Below are 24,623 nucleotides of genomic sequence, written 5' to 3'. Positions count from 1 at the left end.
GAACTCTGAAAACACAAGTTCAAGAATATATAATCTCTCAGCTATGCAAAATATAAGGATGCAAAATCAATTATATGAGGGAATTCATGGAGCTAAAAAGACAAAGGTAGCTAGTTGCACTATAAGCCACCTTGTGAGAAAGATATTAAAGAAGAAGATAAAGAGATTTAGGGAGTGATGATCACAGGGCAAGATTTTATCCAGCTAAGTTTATTGAATGAGCTTACAAAGGCAGACAGATTTCTGAGTTCAAGGTCAGCCTGGGACAGAGCTAGTTTAGGACCAGGTGGGGTGGGAGTGGTGACCTCAGAGCTGGACCTCACCCAGCTAGCTTATTGTCTGTACTTATAAAAAGGCAGGCAGATCTCTGAATTCATTACTATGTTTTAAAAAAAAAAATCTATTTGCTGTCTTTTTCTAAGACTCAGGGGCTAAGGTCATAAAATGTTGATTCACTACATAAAGAAAGGTGAATCTAGGGCAAATGAATTGATATGTAAATAAAAGACTGAGCTTTTTTTTTTTACATTTTATTTTTTTTTTTATTAACTTGAGTATTTCTTATATACATTTCGAGTGTTATTCCCTTTCCCGGGATCCGGGCATACATCCCCCTCCCCCCTCCCCTTCCTTATGGGTGCTCCCCTCCCAACCCTCCCCCCATTGCCGCCCTCCCCCCACCAGTCTAGTTCACTGGGGGTTCAGTCTTAGCAGGACCCAGGGCTTCCCCTTCCACTGGTGCTCTTACTAGGATATTCATTGCTACCTATGAGGTCAGAGTCCAGGGTCAGTCCATGTATAGTCTTTAGGTAGTGGCTTAGTCCCTGGAAGCTCTGGTTGCTTGGCATTGTTGTACATATGGGGTCTCGAGCCCCTTCAAGCTCTTCCAGTTCTTTCTCTGATTCCTTCAACGGGGGTCCTATTCTCAGTTCAGTGGTTTGCTGCTGGCATTCGCCTCTGTATTTGCTGTATTCTGGAATTGATATGTAAATAAAAGACTGAGCTTTTTTTTTTTTTTTTTTCTTTTGGTCTGCAAAAGTTAAGCTACCAGAGAGCTATTGCAGTTTTTCTTTTTAGAGTTTGGCAGGCTTTCTGACTTTGGTCAACAAAACCTAAGAATTTTTTCTGACTTTGGTCAGAAAAACCCCCAATTTTGTCAAGCAGAGAGCTTTTTGATTTTTCTTTCCTGGTAAGAGAGTGTTTTTGGTTTTTTGGGTTTTTTTTGTTTTTTTTGTTTTTTTTGTTTTGTTTTGTTTTGTCTTTTTTGTTTTTTTTTTGTTTTGTTTTGTTTGTTTGTTTGTTTGTTTGTTTTGTTTTTAGCAGACAGATGTCTAGGAAGTCATCTTGAGCAGACTACCGAGTCATGATTGACTTTGAGTTGTTTCTTCTGCATCTTGCAAACAACCTTTCCTCAGGACCCACAGCCAAACCAAGGATGATCCTTGGCAGTGATTGGCATCAGCATAACTTTTGTTGTTGTTGTCATTTTCTCTTTTATTTTGGGGAGAAGACCAACAGTAAGATAGGACTGTTATCATTTGAGGTCTTGGAGATAAATCATAGCTCAGGCTTTGTATAGAATTCCTTAACTGGAAAGTTTATAATTTCAACACATTAATTTTTAAAATTCAATGTGTAATATTTCTAATAAAAATAACAAAAGGAAGGATATTAAAGCAGGAGCAAAATAAAAATGATAGTTGTTTTAGGATCACAACATTGAGATTTACTCTCAAGGAATGTTTGCTTACCATGTTACTGAAATTTCTAGTGTTTGGAGGTAAGTCAAAGGTGAGTTCTTTAGTTACTCTTACATTTCTGTAAAGAGACACTGTGACAAAGGGAACTTATTATAAAAGAAATCATTTAATTGGCGTCTTGGTTACAGTTTCTGGGGATGAGGAACCTGGCAACTGGCAGGCTAGACTGATGCTAAAGCAGTAGCTGAGAGCTCACATCTGATTTGCAGGCAGTATGAAGAGACAAATGAGAGATAGAGATAGATAGATGTTATGTGTAGTTTTATGTGTCTACACCACTTTGTGCTCCAGGCTGATCACACAGGAGCACCTGCCCATGATCTATCTCAGATCTGCGAATAGAAAACACACACACACACACACACACACACACACACACACACACACACACACACACAAACACCAGCACACAAGTCATTCTTCAAATGCCTTACTAACTCAATGATCCGGCACTCCTATATCTTCCCCTGAGGCCCCAGGTCCAGACTGGGAAGTGACCAACTTTACCAGAAATCTAACATGGCTGGTTGGCTTTACCTCCTCCACTACTGTGTCCCCTTCTCCTCTCCCCAGTTCTCTTGATTCTTTCTGTGTCCTAACCACACGACTCTTAACTCTCCTTGTCCTTCTCCATACTCAACCATTGGCTACTGCATCTTTATTGATAGATCAAAAACCAATTGGGGGCAAGGATCTTCAGCATAAGTAAACAAATTGCTGAAGAAAACATCAGAACCATCCTTTCTCTATAGATAGATAGATGATAGATAGATAGATAGATAGATGATAGATAGATAGATAGATAGATAGATAGATAGATAGATAGATAGATATTGATTGATTTAGCATAGTATAGGTCTTTGAAATCAGTGACACACCTCCTTCAATATGGCTGCACATATTCCATACCTCCTAACCATTTCCAAACAGTTCCACTAACAATCAAACATATGAGCTTATGATGTGTCACTCTTGTCCAAATGACCACAGGGAGTCTGCTCATTTTTAATATTTGTATTATCTATTTTTATGTTGTTGTGCCAAAACATCCTAGATAGGATCAAGGTTATATTCTGTTTCACAGTTTGAGTATAATACATCATGAAAGAACAGTCAAGGTAGCAGGATCTGGAAGCAGCTAGTTACCTCATATCCAATCAGGAAGCATAATAAAATGATGATATATATCTAAAATTAAATAAACTAGTTTATCCTGAGATCAAATAAATTGATCCTAGTATTATCATATTGAATTAATCAACTCCATGAAATCTCCTGGAAGTCTCTTGATTGCCACTTGATGACTTGCACATGATGATGAAACTGTCAGACCTTACTTTCTGTGCATGCTATCTATAAGTATATCCTGGTACCTATATGTCTGTCTAGATGCTTTACTAAATTATGTCATTTTTATATATTCTATTTCTTTTAGTGACATATTTTTACTTCCATAGGCTTCTTTTAAAATCCTTTACATATAGTGTCCTATGATCAATCTACATTAGGAGGACTTGAAAGGGGGAATGACTAATTCTTAGTGTCAGCTTATCATATAAAAAGTGTAAAATGTGTTTTGCAGCATGAGTGTTACAGGCATTCTGTGTAAATAAGGCTTCTGTTTGTTTCAATCCTTCATGATCCCCACCCGAGTTTCTTGTTTTCACTCATCTCTCCCTTTAGGTGACAGACAGCCACTTCTGCTATGCAATTGTCATTTAGGAGAATTCTTTCCTTCACATTCACGATAAGGTAGTTTATTCCCTCATCTGTATAAATGATTTTATGTTTACTTAGTTTATTAAATTTATATTATTTAAACAAATTCTAAATATATTTTGACCATATTCTTTCTATCCCACAAAGACCTTCCAGATCCTCTCTTCCTCTCCACTCAACTTAAAGTTCTTACTAAATAAAACAAACAAAACAAATAAAATCAAACAAAAACTCAATACAACAACAAAACCTCCAAAGCCAAGAAAATGAGATAACTCCCTTCCCAAAGCCACCAAACAGTAACCAAATAAAAGCACACAATAAACTGTGGAGTTCACTGTATGTTCGTCAACTATCCCTGAACATGAGGCATGCTCTGAGTGTTTGATGTACCCAGTGTCACTTGATTGAAGACAACCTCTTCTGTAGGTATAAGTGATTGTTCAGTTGTTAAACTAGTTATAGGTTTCTATGCGTTCATTCATTTACTCATTCATTCATTCTCTTTTTAAATATAACAAAATATAATAAAATAAAACAACAACAAAAATCCTATCACAACAACATTGGACAAGACAAACTAACAGAAGGAAAAACAGTTCAAGAGAAGTCTTATGAATCAGAAGTTCACTTGTTTGCACACTAAGGAATTCCACAAAAACAATTAAAATGGAAGTCATATGCAGAGGACCTGGTGCAAACCTATGCAGGCTATTTTAGTTTCTGAGTTCATATGAGTTTTGTGTATATGATTTAGAGGGTTTTTTTAAAAAATATTTTTATTTTATTTTATTACTATTATTATTATTATTATTATTATTATTATTTTAGTTTTTGGTGTTCTCTATTCCTTCTGGCTCTTACACACTTTCTGCTTTCTTTTCTGCAGTGTTCCCTGAGCGCTGAAGGATGAGATTTTTTGCAGATATCACATTCAGGGCAGAGTCCTCCAAGGTCTCTCACTCTCTGGCTGTGGGTCTATACAATTGTTCCCATCTTCTGCATAAGGAAGCTTCTCTGATGATGGCTGAACAAGACATTGACTATCATTTGAAGTCATTTTATCACCCCCCCTTTTTTGACGAGTGTCTGGTTCTTGGCCACCCAAGAAGTGTTGTATATGTGTTCCCTCCCATGGAGTGAACCTTAAGTAAAATCAGGTATTGGTTGGTTACTCCCACAAGTCCTAGCATATCTTGAAGGCAGGACACCATTGTAGAAAAAGGGTTTGTGACTGGATTGGTGTTCACATTTATCTTTTGAAGATGTACCAAGTATGTGCCCAATCCAAGATACTGGAATACAGTGATGAAGGCTCTATATAGGCATCAGCTTGAACTCTCCATGTTCAGTGAGTTGTGTAGGTGTTGGCTTCAGTAATGAGAATTTGCTGGCAGTTGTGGAGGGAAACCTATAGTCTCAGCAACAGTCTGGGTTGTTTTTGGATTCACATGAGATGGCTTTGGCCAGCAGCTCAATTAGATGTAACCCATCTCAGTATTGGAATCTTCATTTGGCAACAAGAGATGGCCAACTGGGACTCTGTCTTTCCCATTATTTAGGATTTCTTTTTAATCATCATATATTTATATATTTTAGAAGTTTCTGCTGTATTATCGTTCTGCACTGCCCTCAAATGCCCCTTAATTTTAGTTGTTTCTTGCTTGGCACTAATGAAGGCATAATGGAGGAACAAAACTGAGCTATTAGTAATTGTGTTTTTGTGCTAGTTTCTGGGCATTGAGGACTTGAAAGATTATAATTCTAGATCCTAATATCTGGTTTTGTCTTTGTTGTCTGGGTTCTTTTTCCTTGTTTTTCATTTTCTGCCTGATTCTTAGAAGACTGTAGTAGGAAAATAACTGTGGTTTTTCTGGTAGGAAAATATCTGTGGTCATAATAAGTGTGTCCACTGGTGGTTCCAGGTAAAATGTGTTTCTGGATTGTCTTAGTTAGGGTTTCTATTGCTATGATGAAATACTATGACCATAAAGCAAGTTGAGGAGAAAAGAGTTTATTTAGCTTGGACTTCCATATTACTGTTCATTATTGAAGGACATTAAGACAGGAATGCAAACAGGGCAGGATGCTGGAGTCAGGAGCTGATGCGGAGTCTATGGGGAGATGCTGCTTACTGATTTTCTTCACATGTCCTGTTCACCCTGCTTTTCTATAGAGTCAACGACCACCAGCCTAGGCATGGTACCACCCACAATGGGCTGGGCCCACCCACACAGGTCACTACTTGAGAAAGTGCCTTAAAGATGGAGCCCAGGGAGGCATGTTCTCAATAGAATCTCCTTTCTCTCTGCTGTAGCTTGGGTCAAGTTGACACACAAAACCAGACGGTAAATGGATATTGGGCTTTGAGACTTAGGAATGAGGAATAGGCTGTGGGTAATGAAGGAGCTTCACAAGAAGAAGGAAACCAGGGTTTTCTACCAGGTTCTGTTTCATTGGTCCATTTGAATGGGTGCAGAAACACTTATTATCTAATCCTTTCCTCTTTAGGTTAATGGTAATTAACTTATTAACTTATTGCTAGTTTTCAACAAAAATGTATAATGCATGAATGTTATAAAATGCACTGAGTGTAAAAATGTATCTGTTTCTTGATTCTTTTTATTATCCCCTACACAGACACCAAACCCAGACACTACTGCGAATGCCAAGAAGTGCTTGCTGACAGGAATAAGAGGCCTCCAGGACCCTTAATCTCCAGGATGAGATTAGTTGAAATGCCCAACAAAGGAGAGGGAGAACCTGTAGAGACCATATCCAGAGGTAAGGAAAGGTCCTTGGTTGGGGGCCACACACTCATCCAAAATTCTTAACCCAGAATGGCTCCTATCTTAAGGAAATACGGGAACAAAGTGTGGAGCAGAAACTAAAGGAAAGGCCATCCAGAGACTGCCCTACCTGAGGATCCATTCCATATATGGACACCAAACCCAGACACTATTGCAGACACCAATAAGTGCTTGCTGATGACAGGAGCCTGTTACAGCTACCTCCCAAGGCTCTGCCGAAGCCTGACAAATACAAAGACAGATGCTCATAGCCAACCTTGTACCTTAATGGGACCTCAATGGAGGAATTAGAGAAAGGAGCTGAAGGGGTTTGCAACCCCACAGGAAGAACAACAATATCAACCAGCCAGACCCCCCCCCCTTCCAGCTGGAATGAATCAAACCCAATACTGTTTATTTCCTTGAGTATCTTCTCTGTACTGGAAGGCCAATGGATATTATAGTTCACTATTGTATTGACCATAATAAGTGCATCGGGCTCATACAATGTGGTCAAGCTTCCTGAACTCAAGAGGGAGTTCTTAATCAGCTTCCCGAGCAGAGAAAGCCTTGCTGTGTTTACACCGATCCTTCAGATCAGTGGTCAGAATGAGCAAAAGGAAAAAGAGAAATTCTAATTAGTTGCAGAAGCAAAGATGAAGACAGATATAAAGTATGTTGTGCAGTGACAGTTCTCTAAAGAGGTTATTTTGCTAGGACATAAATAACTGGTGATGTAAGAAAAGGAAAGTGAAGATAGGACATGATACTTCAAGAATACCTAAACATACCCTGAGAAATAACAGCACCAATAGACATGCTACAGAGGAAAGGGGAATCTCAGGCAGCCCCACAGCTAGACAAGAACAATAGACAACTGAGATCTCTTGAGAGTGGAAGACTTAACCTTCCCCACTGAAAAGTTAAGTCCCTAATTGGCTATCTAAAACTCAGTGATCAACCCTCAAATATATATCCATACTAATAACACTAAATGAACTCAGCAGGCTATATGTACACAGTAATGTTCATGTATATGCAATATATTATAAATGTGTATATATGTAACAATAATAAAGAAAAGGAGGCCATCAAGTTTAGATGGAGTGGAGGAGCATGGGAGAGGTTGCAGGGAGGAGAGGGAGGGGAGAAATGATATGATTTTATTTTAGTTTTTAAAATAAAAAATGAAATTGACTGAAAATTATGTTGAGGCATTATTTGAAACTATATTTAGTATCTTCATTCAAAATGGTGTTTATTTTAAAGACTGGAATATATCAGAGAATGGTCTTCAGAAGGCATTGTAAGATTTGTTTCCTTGATTTTCCCATAGAAAGAGACATTGGAGAATGTAGGTAGGAAGAGGAAAGAAGGGGAAGAAGAAAAATAAGAGGAGGAAGGGGAGGAGGAGAGGAAGAGGAGCAGGAAGAGGAAGAGGAGGAGGAAGACGGGAAGGAGGATGAAGAGGAGGAGAAGATTATTGATGGACTTGAAATGCCCTTCTCAGAATAACGTGTACCAGAGCATAGGCAGAGTGTCGGGACAAAGAGGAAGGCCAAAGAATAGCAGAGATTATAATGAAGCAGAATCTCCAGGAAGAGTGTTAAGGAAGGACGGAGGTGAGGAACTGGTTGAGCAAAGAAGAGACTAGAATGAAGCCAATCCCAGAGTGAGGACAAGGAAGTTGGCATTAGTTTGTGTGTTTTGTTTGACTTTGTTTGACTTTGTTTTGCTTCATTTCATCGGCACAGAAAAGAGTACAAAGTGTGGTCAGACAGTTAAAGGAATAGCTCTCTAGCAGACAGTATGAACCCCAGTGCTTTGTCCTTCTGCTCCATTCTTACAACACAACTTCAATAGCTGCACATGAGCTACTTCACTTGCAAACTGTGGAGAGAGGCTAATAAGCCATCATTAAGGTTCCAATGAATTATAGTAAGGGAACTCTATATTTGCTCAGCAATCTTCGTGGGTTGTTCTTTTTTGGCTTTCCATGGTTATTTCACAGATCTAAGTCTTCCCACACTTCTACACAACCAAAGCAGGTGACAAAATAGAAAAGACAAGATTATAACTTCTCTGATGTGCTCTGAAGAAGTCTGTTTGTCATATGAACTGTTCTTGTTTGCTGTTAGACAATTAAAAACTCTTTCATTTCTTCCCCTGTGCTTCAAGTATCATCATGTCTCAGGTACAGAGAGACATCATTTCTCTCCCTAACTTTACATTCATACCCACTGTTTCTAAGGACATCATTGGACGCCAAGGCTTTCATCACTTTAAAGTAGAAACCTTTTTCTGCCTTTCCGGACCTTCACTTGTTTACTTGTCTGTCTACGTTTCTTGAATTTAAGATGATCAGAGTCCTCCTACCAGCACCTCAGGGGCACACACATCCTCTCTTTTACTTCTCTGATTTACTGATGATTCTTGTTGGTCTAAAAGCCATGATTTTTGCCTACTCTTCCTTCCTTGGCTAATTTTTCTCTCTCATCTCATTGAATGCTCCTTTCAGTTTTGAGTTCCTGTGGGTCCTTTCTGTTCTTCAGTCTTTGTCCAAGCTAACTGTATAAAACCCTTCTCTTCATTTCATACATTTTGGCCACGTCAGTTGCCATCTAGATGAGGATGACTTAGTTCAGATTGATATAGGGATTGATATAGCAGAATCCCATAGAATAGGTGGCTTAAACAATTTCTTTTTTTACAGTTCTAGAGCTATGAAATCAAAATTAAATATTCTCTCCCTGCTCTTTTTTATAATAATATTTTAATGTAGAAAATCCTGAAACATTTCTTGGTGACTACTTTCATGTTGATTACACATTCATTTTATCATTTATGTTCTCAAGAATCCTTTCACATCTCCACAGGACCAATGGCGTCTCCTCTCATTGATGCTAGACAAGGCCATCCTTTGCTACATATGTAGCTGGTGCCATGGGTCTATCCATGTATACTCTTTGGTTGGTGGTTTAGTCCCTAGAAGCTCTGAGTGGTCCTTTTAGTTGATATTGTTCTTCAACTCCATTGGTCCTTCCCCTAGCTCTTTCATTGGGGTCTCCGGGCTCACTCCAGTGGTTGGCTGTGGGTATCTGCATCTGTTCTAGTCAGACACTGGCAGAATGTCTCAAGAGAAAGCTGTTAGCATGTGCTTCTTGGCATCAACAATAGTGTATGGGTTTAGTGCCTACAGATGGAATGCATCCCTATGGGGTGGTCTCTGGATGACCTTTTCTTCATTGTCTGCTCCATTTATTGTCCCTGCCCAGGAACTATTCTGGGTTAAAAAATTTAAGATGAATAGTTGGCCCCATCCCTCAACAGGGGGCCATGACAATCTACTAGAGGGGGTCTTTACAGGTTCTATCTCCACTTTATTGCGTATTTCAGCAAATGTCATCTCCGTTGAGCCTCTGGATTCCTGGGCATCTAGGACTTTCTAGTGGTTACCTCCAGTTCCCCATCCCTCACTGCTACATATTTTTATTTCATTTCCCGACCCTCTGTAATTCTCTCCTGTCCCTTCCAATACCTGATCCTGTTCCCCCTTTTCTCTTCCCCCTCCTCTCTCCCTCTCAGGTCCCTCCCTCCACCTCCTCTGATTATTTTGTTTCTCCTTCTATGTAGGACTGAAGCATCCACACTTTAGTCTCCCTGCTTCTTAAGCTTCATGTGGCTTGTGAGTTATATCCTGGGTATTCTGTACTTTGGGGCTAATATCCACTTATCAGTGAGTACATGTCATGCATGTTCTTTTGTGTCTGGGTTACCTCACTCATGATATTTTCTAGTTCCAACCATTTGCCTGTGAATTTCATGAAGTCATTGTTTGGAATGTTTGAGGAGGAGAAACTGGGAAGGGGGATGGATATCCTTTGAAATGTAAACAAATAAAATGATTAATAATAATAATAATAATAATAATAGAATCATCTTATATTGCCTGAAGGGGTGTGTGTGTGTGTGTGTGTGTGTTATTAGTGTGTATGTGTCTGTATGTGTTATTAGTACCGGAATGGAACACATTACCTTATGAACTTATGAACTTATGAACTTTTTGCCAATTGTTTATCACTGAACTGGCCCCAGCCACTGAAGTACTTTCAGATCTATATTTGGCTACATGTCAATCAGAACTTTAAGGTTATTTAGCAATGATGCCAACTCCATTTTCCAGAAGAATAAACCCAATTTATTTTTCACTGGATATTTACTATTTCTCTGGAAGATCTATGGAGTTCAATACTTTCTATTTCCTTTTATGACTGATGCTTAACTTAGATTTGCCCCTCACATTGTGGGACATGTAAGATGCCTAGACAGACACCATATCCAGTTCTCCTAGAACACATAGATTCTGCCTCACCACTCCTTTCTTCCTCCAGCACTACGTTTTTACAATTTGGCCTTTTTTCCAGAGAAACATTTTCTGTATGACATTAGTCATTTTTCATGGAATCTTTGACTTATGAGATATATCTATCTATCTAAAAAATTATTTCTTCATCAAATATTTTCAAACACTTGATATCCCAAGTTGCTATTTAAAAAAAAAGTACCAGACTGAATGACTTAAAAACATGTTTCTTCCTAACAGTGGTAGAGTCTGAAATTCAACATGAAACAGTTGGCAGATTTGGTGGGTAAAGGGTTCCATGCTGGTTTGACTGTGTTCTTTTTTTTCTTTCTTTCTTTCTTTTTTTTTTTTTTTTTGTGCTGCCATGATAGACTAAGGAGGCAGGTGAGCTGTCTGGAATTCCTCCATCAGGTCATTAACCAATTCATTAGTCTATTCCTTTAGGACCTAATTCCTATTCAAAGTTCTTTTTCCCTAAGACCGTCTCATTTCCAATTAAATAGAATTTCAATATAGATAGTTTTGAGAACATAAACTTTCTAAAGAGAGATTTCTCTTTATGTGATAAAAATTGGCTTGGTAAGTATCATATAAGTCTTACAAAGAAAATATGAAAGACAACATTTTCCTTTATTTTTACCACAGCAATCATCCTAAGTGCTAATATTGTGTTTTACAAGATGGTGGAGTGTTACATTTTATCTGAATAATTTACTCTGCATCATTTTTCCTGACTGAATTAGTTACTCTCTCAAAGTGACTAAATATGTATCAGGTAGAAACTGGAAGGAGACAGAGCTTATTTTGGCTTACAGTTTTAGGGAATACAGTCCCTCATAGAAGGGAAGGCATCTGGACATACAGAGTTTGGACTAAAATATATACTTTTGATATAATTTATATTGGAGTTCTGGTCTAATTGCTTATCAGCATGTAAAAGTATGCAAATAAATCCATATTTATCACTCTACAAAGCTCAACTCCCAGTGGACCAAAGACTTTGCCATAAAACAGATACACTAAACCTGACAGAAACAAAAGTGAAGGGTAGTCTAGAATGCATTGGTACAGGAGACAAGTTTATGAATGGAACAGCAATCATTCAAACAGTAATATCAACAAATAGTACCTCATGAAACCAAAAAGCTTCATAAGGCAAAGGACATCATCCAAAGGATAAAATAGCAACCTATAGAATGGGATTTTTTTTTTACCAGTTCCACACCTGACAGAGAGCTGACATCCAAAATATATTAAAAAACTCAAGAAATTAGACATCAACAAACCAAAAAATCCAATTAAAAATGGGGTACAGATCTAAACAGAGAATTCTCAACAAAGGAATCTCAAATGGCCAAGAATCATTTAAAGAAATATTCAACATCTTTAGCTATCAGGGAAATACAAATCAAAACTCTGATATTTCATTTTATACCTGTGAGAATGGCTAAAATCAAACCCACAAATGATACCTCATTCTGGCGAGGATGTGGAGTCAGGGAACATTCCTCTACTGCTAACAGGAATTCACACTTGTACAGCTGCTTTGGAAATCAATATGATGGCATTTCCGAAAATTTGGAATAGTTCTACCTCAAGATCCATCTATACAACTCCTGGGAATATATCCAAAAATGTTCCACCATACCACAAGAATATTTGCTCAACTATGTTCGTAGAAGCTTTATTCATAATGGCCAAAAACTGGAAACAACCAAGATGTCTCTCTACTGAAGAGTGGATAAAGAAAATGTGGTACATTTACAAAATGGAGTTTTACTCAGCTATTAAAAATAATGAAATTTGCCAGCAAATGGATGGAAGTGGAAAGGCCATATTGACTGAGGTAACCCGGACCAAGAAAGACAAACATGTACTCACTTATAAGTGGATATTAGCTATAAAGTAAAGGACAACCATGTTACAATATACAGACCCAGAGAAGCTAAGTAACAAAGAATGAGGACACATGAGTCTCTTTGTGAAAGGGAAATAGGATATCTCATGAAGAGGGGTCTGGAAAGGTAGGGTGGGGAAGAGGAGGGATCAAGCTGGGGAGGATGGGGGGACAGAATAGTAGGAGAGACAACTGGAATCAGGAGGGTATCTCTGGGACAAGCTAGAAACTTAGTGCAATGAAAACTCCCAGGAATCCATGAGGGTGACCCTAGCTAAGACTCCTAGCAGTAGGGTGATGTGTAGCCTGAACTGGCCAACTGAACAACTTCCAACAGACTGAACAACTTCCAACAGAGGTGTTGGGAAACAAGCCTAGCCACAAAACTTTCAACCTACAATTTCTTCTGCCTGCAAGATGTGCTGAGGTAACAGAGTTGCAGAAATTGTGGGAGTGGAACCAATGACTGTTCCAGGTTGAAATCTAAGCTAAGAAAGGGATCCCATCCTGACACTGCCTGGAGGACAAGACTGGATAGACCATAGATCTAGGATAGATCTGAACAGAAATGGAAAAAAATCCACGAAATGAAATGATTCCTAATGATATTCTTCTATATTCATAGATTATTGCCTAGCCCAATAGTCATCAGAAAGACTTCACCCAGCAACTGATGGAAAGAGAAGCAGAGACCCACTGTTGCTGTAAAAATATAAAAAATAAAATGTCTTTTATCCCCTACTAGGTCTGTCACCACAGTGCCTCAAGATATCTGATAGATATCTTAAAACTCAGTCTGCAAAGCCTCTGACCCGCTTTGCTCCATCTTCTATCATACTGCTGAAGGCCGCTCTCTGAGCCTGGCATCAATCTCTCTACCTATCTAGTTCCTAAGGCAGGTTTCCATGCCAGAAACACACATCCCATTTTCACGGCAGCCCAATGTCTCTAGCCGCTGCACACTTTCTTACACTTTAATCACTACATGAAAGATCACACAACACAATAACCTTTGATCCAATTGATAAGATATAATTGCCCACTTAAACCTCCATCCATTAAGAACATTCATAACAATCTGTAAAGGTATAGCATGGAATCTTTAAGGACAGCCTTCATGTTGTCTTCTCCTCCTCCCTTCAGTTCCCATCTGCTCCTCTTCCTTCAAACTTTTCTCCTGCTCATCCTTCCTTCTCATCCAATGACAGGCCTCCTTCCATCCTGTACCTGCCCTCACCTGTGACATCATCCCACAGATCCACAACTAAATATTGGGCAGAGCTTGAGGAATTCTGAGGAAGAGGGGAAGGAAGGATTGTAGGAGCCAGAAGGTCCAAGATTGCAACAAGAAAACCCACAGAATCAACTAACCCGGGCCCATAAAGGTTCACAGAGACTGAACCACCAACCAGGGACACTGCATGAACCACCACCAGGGACACTGCATGAACCACCAACCAGGGACACTGCATGGTACTGACATGGCCCTCTGAACATATATTACAGTTGTGCAGTTTGGTCTTTTGTAGGATTCTTGATAGTATGATCAGGGGCGGTTTCTACTCTGTTGGCTGACTTTGGGACCCTTTGTCCTACTGGGTTGGCTTCTCTAAGCCTTAATAGAAGAGGAGGCTCCTAGTCTTATTGCAGCTTAATAGGCCACAGCTGGTTGATATCCTTGGGAGGCCTGCCCTTTTCTGGATAGAAATGGAGGAGGAGTAGATGGGAGGCTGGGGAAGAATGGAAAGAGAGAAGGAAATAGAAACTGTGGTCAAAATGTTAGACAAACAAACAAAAGGTTAGAAAATTACATTGAAGTTAGTAGTCTTCCCAAATTGAATAAACAATATGCCTATTTTTTCCTAAGGCTCATTTTAAAAACAGTAATAATATGTCATTTACCTAGACGGTGATGTTTCTTTTTTTTATTTTCACCAAGGGTTTAGGTCATATACCTAAATTACCTAAGCGCTGCATCGTATCATGAAAATGCAATTGTACTGAGAACTTCAACAAAATGATACACCGCAGAAAATTATTTTAGGTCCATACATCATCAACTATAGATTGTTTTTCCCTGTGGGCAGAGCATGAGCATGGGTTAGTAGATATTATGATGGGCCACGTGCTGGTTCTAAGCAGTGCCCTCAGTGTTGACAGAATATATATTGAAAAGCAAGTCTCATTCATTTAAATCTCACTCATTTTGTAGATGCAGTATCATAATTAATATGAAGTTTTCCTCGAATGTCATTTCTATTTTATTATGTGATGATGTCAAATAGAAAATATTTTAAGGACACAGTTTCCACAATCAGACATATGTAGTTACATGTTTCTCTAAATAATTTATTGGCAAAGTGACTTTGGAAAAATTGCATGATATCTTCTTAACTTCATCTATAAATTAACACAGAATGTATGTGAATCTCAGAAAATTGTTGAGGTTATAATAAGTTGAACGTACTGCACAATAATGAAGAATCGTAAGTTATATACAACCTTAAACAATATACAAGAAAATTTAATTTATGCAATTTCCATTATCATTCCTACATTGAGCACAAAACATTTTAGTAAAAATATTGCCAATATATTAGCTAATACTTAAATTCCAGGTGGAGCTTGAGATAACAGCCTGCTTGGCTTCCCTTTTTCTGATGCACATAAACATATCTTTGTCTAGATATTGAGCTGTTTTCTTTGCTTTCTCTACATGTAACTAGAACCAATTTGGGGCGGAGCATTCTTGGGATTGAACAGAGGTCCTCATATGATGAAGCAGAAGGAGCAGCACTGGGTGACACCTGAAGTCCCTAGAACCAGTGTCTTGATATTGCAACAGACATCAATTCTGAAGTAACATTCTCATTTTCTTTCTTGCTCTATTACTTTGGTTAATTTAATTTCCCTTTCTGGCCCCAGGTTTGAGATAAAAAATAATTAATAATAAATAGTGAAGTTTTTAATGTACAACACTAAAGGTATGTTTTGCAATTAGTATGGGATTAAGAAAATGCACCTCTTATTTGAAAGTGAGCTTCAAAAGTTAATTATATGATTGGAGAGTAGGCTAAGTATAATCTGCTGTGTCAGGAGAGTATGTGGAAGTGACCATGGATTACCAAATACTATTCTCACTGTTTTAATAAGGCTGGCCATTCATTGTCTCTTGCTTTCCTTTACAGCTTATGAATAGTGCTTAACAGAGGCCAACAGGCCCAGTGCTCCCAACTTCATCACTTGTAATCTTCTCCTTTACATTTATACTTCTGTCTTTAATTTTCATAAATTTTAGAAAATGATGGTTCATGAAAAACACATCTCAAGCAGCTGGATATCCTTTTTTTTTTGCTATTATTTGATGATTCTAATGCCAAATGCACTGTAATGGATAAAAAATGTCACAAATGGTGACTCTATCACATGCTCTCATTATGGAATGAGTCAGGTAGAGCTGAACAATAACGAATGAATTCGAACTTAATGTTTTCTCTATGTTCTGAAACTACTTAAAAGGATGAGTAAAATGTGCCTTTCTCAAAGGCCAATTGATATAATAATTACCTCTCCTATTCCAGTGTTCAGTTTAAGATATCAATGAATATATTTAAATTACATGGCCAGGAAATATGAGATTGACGTATTTTAGGGCTGGTCGACCTACGTAGAGCACGTGCTTGCTGTTGGTGGTTTTGAGATGGGCCTACAAAACATCTGCAGCTAGTTGGAAACAAATGAGACCAAGAGCAGCAGAATGTAATATCTAACTGGGTTCCCCCAACCTCACATCTATCATTCTATGAAGCAAAGAGAAATAAACATAGATGGGGAAAGGTATTCTGTGTGGCTTCTCCTCTCTCTTTTTTTTTCAAATATATAACATTAATTAATCTGTTTGGTACTGGAGCAATTCTCCAAATTATGTATTGTCATTTGCATTTTGTTTGAGCAATATCAGTAGATTAAAAAGTCAGAGAAGCTCCTGCTGTCACTGAGCTTAGGACCCAATCCGAGGGGAAAACACAAGAAGAGTAGTCTATTCATAGTATCTTAGAATGTTATATTAACATTGACAGTATACTAGAATGTAACAAATACCATGAGAAAGAAAAAGAAGGAAGTCTAAAGTTATCCTTAAAAGTTATCAGAAATCCTTAAAAGTTATTAGAAATCCTTGGATGGAGGAAGATGTTGAACTTTTAAATAATATTTAATGAATCTCCATGAGATGTTGATATCTGAGAAAAGAGACAATGGTATTAAAGTATAAATACATGGCTTTCTGAGGGAAGATTACTTTTATTACAGGGAACAATTGGAGACACCCAAGGTCTGACAAGGATGGAGAATATCAGAGCAGCTGAGAAAGAGAAAGTGGGAGATGTAGTACAGAAGCAGAGTCACAGGGGTGTGTGGGTGCGAGTCGGGGTGTAGAAGATCATGCAGGCAAATGTACGCACTTTGGTTCATAATGTCCAGGGGTCACATTGCTGGGATTCGAGCTAAGGAGTGACATAATACAACATGAAATGCATTCCAAGTATATGCTGGATCATCTGCTGAGAAGATTCAGAACAGGAGAATAGTAGGAAGCGAAGTGTGTGTATCACTGTTGAAGGACAGCTTGGGGATAGTTGATGGGGACCCATTCTAGGGTGGTTGCAGTACATATGGTCAAAAGTAATTGGATTCCAAGATTTCTACATTAATGGTAGATGTTAGAAAATAAAAGAGAAAACTTGAACAGCTTTACAATTTTTAGTCTTGCCATCACAGACAATCAGTTTCTGTCAGTGAAGAAGAGGAGGGCTGCTGTGGGTCAACCCATTTTAGAGAAAACATGCTCTTAACATGTTGAGGCCAGCATATGCAATGGTTAGCAGTAACTGCCATCTTGAAAGGCTGTAAATTTACCTAGGAGACAAATATCTGGGCATGCTTATGTATGAGGGTGTCTTCACACTATGGTAACCTGGGTGAGAAAAAGGACCCTAATTTGGGTCCATTACAAGGGCTGAGCTATCAACTAAACTTAATACACAGGAATAAGCAAGCTTGGGACCAGCATTCATAGACCCCTGCTTCCTGACTTTCGATGCAATATGACCATTTGCCTGGCATTAGTACCACCAAGCCTTCCCCACCATGATCGACTATATCCCCAGGACTGTAAGCAAATACGTCATTTCCCTTAAGTCATTTCTTATTGAATATTTATTCACAGCAATGATAAAAACAATCGATACTGCATATACATTATACACATGCATACACATAGATATAAAACATAGGAAAGTTTTGATGTTGAGAAAGCATTTGGATATTTAGTGTCTAAAGTTCTGGAGAGAAGTCTAGTCACATGAGGAAAATTTAAAAATCAACACAGTATTTAAAAATGTGTAGATCAGGAATGGAGAAAGAAAAATCTAGAAAGGCAAATAAACACTTGACAAATTATGAAAAATTAACTATATTCTGACACTGATTTAGAAGATTATTCTTTCACAATATCACACTCAACAACCATGTTACTATACGATGATCTTTTTCATAGAAAATATTCAAAATTGTGAGTGTAACTATACTCATGCAAGACCATTAACTCTGTTCCCTAAGATTTGGGTACAAATCCTCCACAAATCCACCACAACTCCTTGGTACATTTTAATAAAGTCTCTTTTTCCTTTGTAACTTTTAGATTGTGGAGTGCAGAATACAGAAACAAAAGGCGGGAAAGAGATGAAAGTTTGACCTCAGCAGACAAAACTGCACCTATTAGGACAGCAACAAGGAGTGTCACCTTTCCTCACAGGAAGGGAAGTGTGTGTCAAGGGGAGGGAACTCCTGTGGGCTCTTACAGGGATGGGCAGGGTTCTTCAGTGTAAGGATGTTGATGGAGCTGCGAAGGGTACACGTGTGGTGCAAGACAGTCTTGAGTAATTTGTGATTGTCTTTTCTTGTGTGTCAGCAACTGCTTCCTTGGGCAAAGAAAGCAGTGTAGCTTGAGAAATGTCTCAACAAGCAGTTCTCTCTGAGTTATGGAAGTGGCCGACCCATAACATCTGAGGGACTGGAACATGACCGCTTAAGCAGCAGGACTTCTAGTTTTCTGAAGCCAGGGCATACCTTTTATAATACTTCATATGTGTGTGTATTCACACCTTTAGCAGGAAAACCAAACTGGTTGTGGAGATTTTGAGCATGCGTACAAACATGACTGGATAAGAGCTGAGTCTATTTCATTACTCAGACTCCCCTGAGTAAAAGTTAGGTTTTACTCAGTTTCAATACTCACTTCTTCTTCCTTCTTTGATCTTTTCTCCAAGTGTTACATGGTATAGTGTAGTAAGCCTTTCTATCCTGTATAAGCCTTTAAAATGCATGGCCATATTTAGAAACAATTTAAGGTGTGCTGTTCTATTTAGTGAAGCCTTAAAACAAGGCAGCCATGACTTAGCGCTGTAAATAATGTTTGCTTCCTAGTTATCACTGCCCTTGTGAAGCAGAAAGCTTTGTGGAACTGAAAGATGATGGCTGGGTGCAAGGAATGTTCCTCTCCCATGGGACAGGTCTATACATGTATTAGTGGACACATCTGCACTTCTACAAACAATGCTGGGCCATGCTCACTTGATTTCTAATCAGTTAGGCTTCCCTTTGGAGTTACTATCAGGTGGCATGGGGACACAGGTGTAATAGTGTTCCAACAGTAGCCTGACAATGCAAGAGCATCTGGACTTCCAGGCCAGGCAGCCTGGGCCACATAGGAGATTCACATTTCAACACACACACACACACACACACACACACACACACACACACACACACACACACACACACATACACACACACACACACACACACACACACACACACACACACACACACAGTGGGAGAACAGGGAAAGAGACAGGGAAAGGGCACAAACCATGTCTCTAATCAAGGAGCCCTACATCCAAAGCACACAGTCTAATCTCAGCAGACAAAACTGCCTTTATTAGGACAGCATCAATGCGGCATCAACTTTCCCCACAGTAAGGGAAGTTGAGTGAAGGGGAGGGAACTCCTGTGGGCTCTTATAGGAATGGGCAGGGCGCTTAAATTTAAAAGGAAGTTGTTTCCTAACTATGGAAAGGAAAGCTAGAGTAGTTTAGTACCAAGAGGCAAAAACCAAGTAGGACTGTGCAAAATCATTGTGCATTTCTGCTAAATCCTTTCTAAGATCTGTAACCCCCAAACGAATCTCTTACTGGCACGAATTTCAATTTCGCTGTCTATAAAATTGAGAAGGATGTGCAATTGTCAGTAGAGACTCCGTGATCCCAGCGAATGAAGGGTGCCTGTTGTGTACAATGTCAATTGTGCAACCAATGTTAGGAGCAGCATTCCTTGCACTGTACTACTGGAAGGATTCTGACCAGATGAAGCCTGCATAGAGAGGCCAGACTTCAGAAATCGGAAGTATCATTCTGACATTAAGTTAGAAGCCGGCAAGAGAAGGAGATGATGAAACCATAGGAACCTGGTCCAGTTTGGTTCAGGAAGGCCAACCTCTGTCCCACATCATATACTGGTGTCACAAGCCTCCCCTTGAGCCCTGTTCCTTTATTTTAGCTCTTTTTCTCCTAGCAGTCTCCCCTTAGGGTCCTGTGATGGTGCCCCCCGCAAAGAGCTCTAAGGTCCATCCCTCCTCCCTTACCCCACTCCCAACCAACACCGTGAGGTGTCTTGTCCCTTTCGGTGGCGACCTCCGCCCGTGGTCCCCGCAGTTGTCCGCGGCGCGCCACGGCGCACGCTCGGGGGCGGAGCAGACGCGTCAAGCTCGGCGGCGGCGGTGGCGGCGGAGGCGCGGGCGGCGGCGGGACTCGAGGGTCACAGCTGCCTCTGCGCCCGCCACCTGCGCCGCCGTCACCTCGGCGGAGGGCTGCGGGGCGCGTGCGGTAAGGCCTGGCGGCGAGCTCAGCACAGCGCGGGCTCCGGGTCTGCGCACTGCGGCGGGGCCGAGCTGGGGCGAGCTGGGGCCCGAGGCGGGCTCGGTGCAAGACGCAGTGTCCGATGCCCGCGGGGGCCGGGGCCGGGGAGGGGGACCCGAGACGCTGAGGGCCCTGGAGTGCTGTGGAAGGGCTCACCTAGCCCTTCAGCGGCCGGCCGCACTGGAAAGCCACTGAGCCTTGGGGACAAGGGTCGCCGGAGCCTAGCTGTAGCGGCCAGCATCTTTCCTGAGGACAGGGGGCTGTGAGCCAAGGGGGTCAGCCTTACTGCAGTGCTGGGACTCTCATCCCCAGGGACAGAGGTGGCTGCGAATAAAAGACCCAGTGACATGCCCTTTGGGCCTGCTTTGGGGGTGTAGAAGATAAATGTGGGGTAAACCTGAAGGGGGGGTAAAAACAGGGCACTGGCGTTGCAGATACAAGAGTGGGATGGGAATTGGGTGTTTCGGTCTCAGATTGCAGAAAACAATTTTATGGTCTGAAAACAAGCACGCAAAAGAGGTTTTTTTTAACTATTCCGCGGTCAGTAAATGCTTGGTGGTTGCTTTAGTGTTTATTGTACTCTGGCATAGATATTCTCTTCTGGGCATACAGTGATGATAATTTGTAGGTAGGAACATTATCTGAAGCTCACTTGCAGTTTTGTTTCTTTACTATTACTCAGAACTATCTTTTTTTGAGTTCCCACATGAATGGAAAACTAACAAGCCAACGTACGTTACTGCATGGCGTTTTCAGGGTACAAAGTAGCATGCAAATGTAACGATAGTTTGTAAGCAGTGGGTTTAGAGTGTGAAGCTGTTTCGTGCTACTCTTCCTGTGTATGTCTTTAGCTTTACTTTGAATTAAGTCCTTTAGTTGTTTTTGAAAAAAACAAAAGCCTAAAAATCCACACAACATAGATTTTAAAATTTGACATCAAATGTTCTAGCCAGAGTGAACCATTTTAACAGAGCGTTCCTTACAGGTATCTGTGTGAACCTATTTCGGAATACCCTCCAATTTAATGCCAAATTCTAATTTCATATAACCCAGATTTGGAAATTGTACAATCCCCAATTGCCTCTTACTGGAATCTTGTTTTCTCCATCTGTTTATTTAAACTGAGTTTTACCGTGAGTTTAAACTCGCTTTCCTGCTATATAGAGGACACTTAAACGTTCAGTGATGTAGGATTTGAGATACGCTTGCCAGTTGGGTAGCCTTGGTGAAGCTCTTTAAAGAGAAGTCACAGGCTTGTCACATGTTCCTTAACTGTGAACTCCTTCTTGTTTTCTCTTGTAGATTGAGCGGCTGTGCCTTCAGTTTTCAAGATGAAGTTTTCGTTGGCAGTCTCCTTTTTTATTTTAATGTCCTTGTTGTTTGAAGACGCTTGTTCTAAGGAAAAGTCTTCCAAGAAAGGGAAGGGGAAAAAGAAGCAGTATTTGTGCCCATCGTACGTTCCTCACATCTTATATCCTTCTGCAGAACAGTGTGGCTGCTTTCCTTAGAGAACCAGACAGGTTATTAACGTGCCCGCCCACATCGCTTTTTGCGATGATGCACCTATTATGTCCTGCCCGCAAGAGATCAGAGTAGACAGAGGTTTCGGATGTGATGGCCCCTTCCTGGTGGTAAACGGGTCATTGTACATACACCTTTACAAATGGTTTGCAAAAGTGAAACAAGTTATTATGGCTGTCTATGCCTGGTATGCAAGTTTTAATTGGATGCGGTGGGCCCATGCTTTGAGCAAATACTAGTTTAAAAGATAGATTTAAGAATAATCTGAAATGAGAATTCATTAAGAACCAGATAAGTATTATCTTGAGGTCTATTATATTTGCCTTGATACACATGGTGTAAGTAAATTTGAATGGAAAATCTGAAGGTTTTATTTTTTGTTTTTTGTTTTTTTGTTTTTTGTTTTTTGTAAAAGACTTACAAAAGGAATTTAATGTATCCCTCAAAAAGTGTGTGATAAAATATAGAATTACTTTTGTAAAAAAAAAAATCCAGTTACAGTCTCCCAGAAGTCAAAGTATATCAGTCCGGGGTCTTTTCCAAGAAGGGTTAATATTACTGGTCAATAAAAGCTGAAAATATCCAACTGTTACAGCAGATAATCACTATATAAGGACTTCTAAAGATTATGATGTGTTTTTAGGTAATGATAACAACACATGTAGTTACTTTGCTGATACAGGCCACTTTTCAGTTGTGAGAAATTATATTGACCACAGACACCATTTGAATCCAGCTTCATGACTTATGTATGAACCATTGAAGTTTTATAAATGTCTGTAAGAAACAAAATGTCTTTTATGAAGAAAAAGTTTGTAAATCAAGGATTTTAGATTTGATACGTTCCAGTTGATACTTTAGAGGTGTGAGGGGCTTAAAAGTCTGAAGGCAGTGACATGAAGACTAATATCTATCGTTCAGTAAGTTTCACATCCCATCCAGAGGCATCTTTACCATTGTCAGCCTATCTATTTAGCAGTTTTATGTCAGGATGAAGTGTAGGCTATCCTGAATTTTGTGCATACCCTTCCTCTGCATCATTAGGCATCTGCTGAGGGGTGAGGGGCAGGCACAGGCCTACCATGAACTCCACAGTGTTACGATTTTTGTGTCCTAATCAGAAGATCAGCCCTTGAGGGAGCTAAATGATGTTGGGCCTTCTCATGTGCAAGACACATTTTTAAGTTGTAAATACTTTTTGTTGATACAAGCTGGTATATTGCCTTATAATCATGGTGGTTGGGTGTGGTCATGGTAAGTATGGACCAGTCATGCTTTTTTTCCAAGTAAGTGATGTTCTGGTTGTTTCCTTGTGGTCAAGCCTCTGCCATACTTCCCTGACAATATCAAAGGTCATATTGTTTAAAGATCATAACAGCAAATCTTGTTACCTCCTTACAGTAGTATTTAGAGGACACTTGTTCTTTTCTGCAACTGCACTACTAAATTGCCCAACATATATAAATGGTCAATATATATGGTGTCTATGGTTATTTAAGAGAGATTTTTTTAAGTTAGGGTAAGATAATAGTTTTCTTGGAGAATGTGAAAATTGTGAGGTTTGGTAATATGCCACCTATGCCTGTTGATCTCTTGTCACCATACTTTATGAAGTTATATAATGAGTTGAAAATCCATCTTTGCTAGTTTCTGCCATTTTTTTTATGAGACTAAGTAAAGTTTCGTTGACCACTGTAGTAATCCTGTCAAACATCTGCCTTATCAATGTGTAACTAGGGCTGAGATTAGCCCTCATGAGGTAAATGTGTTCTGCTGAGTTTGATTGCTGGAAGGCATACAGTGGAAGGAGAGAATCAGTTTCTACAGAGGTCCCCTAACAAACACATGCTTTCTATGACACACATGCACGTGCATAGATGATCATTAAAATAGATAGAGAAATGTGCCATGGTAAATTGCACTTGTATATTTTGGGCTGGATTCACTTCCTAAGTAAGTATCTCTTGCCATAGGACTATAATTCTATAATCCCAGCACTAGGTAGGAAGATTGCGAGTTCCTTGCCATCCTGGTTTGCACAGTGAGACTGAACCTAAAAAACAAAACTGAGGTAAAATAAATGAAAATCAGCCTTAAGACTAAGAGCATAAGAAATTCAGAAGTGTTTTCTCTGGTCGGAATTTGGTCTCTTATAGGAAAGTTCTCTTAAAAACTCAGGTTAGAATCTCAGCCAAGGTAATGTGCTGTAAACATATACAGTTATTTGTAGTTTAAAATCTAAACTATCTATTTTGTGTGAATTTATTTCATGTATTGATTAGCAGAGTTGGAATTAGAAATCTCAGAAATTGAGGATAGAAAATGAATGCATAATATCTTGGGATTCTTGCCTGGTGAACTTTTGAACACTTCAGAAGTGGCATGAGCAGCCATGGGAGCCTATAAGCCTAGCTAATATATTTGCAGTGAACCAGAGTTAACTCTTTGTTTTTCCACTAGAACAGTAGTTTCCCCCCTATGTTATGAGAATGCACATTTTAAAATACAGGACAGGGGCGGGAGAGATGACTGTGTGATTTTTCCATTCTGCCGGTAAGAGTTCACCTATACCTGTGTATATAGCTAGCTGCTCACTCA

At 39.6% G+C, this 24,623-nt stretch overlaps 1 protein-coding gene across 2 annotated transcripts in view; it reads left to right on the top strand.

Moving 5' to 3' along the window:
* Window positions 1-20,340: 20,340 nt before the first annotated feature.
* The window catches only part of Glrb (glycine receptor, beta), a 73,620-nt gene continuing 69,337 nt past the window's right edge, over window positions 20,341-24,623 (top strand). Inside the window, 2 exon segments of one of the 2 annotated variants that reach the window (NM_053296.2) lie at window positions 20,341-20,471; window positions 21,807-21,957. In NM_053296.2, coding sequence (NP_445748.1) covers window positions 21,836-21,957 — 122 coding nt within the window. In that variant the 5' untranslated portion in view covers window positions 20,341-20,471; window positions 21,807-21,835. 2 annotated transcript variants of the gene reach the window in all.

The sequence above is a fragment of the Rattus norvegicus genome, chromosome 2, assembly GCF_021556685.1.
Source record: "Rattus norvegicus strain SHRSP/BbbUtx chromosome 2, alternate assembly SHRSP_T2T, whole genome shotgun sequence".
NCBI lineage: Eukaryota > Metazoa > Chordata > Mammalia > Rodentia > Muridae > Rattus > Rattus norvegicus.
Note: the sequence above shows the minus strand (reverse complement) of the source record. Positions and strands in the feature narration are given on the sequence as shown.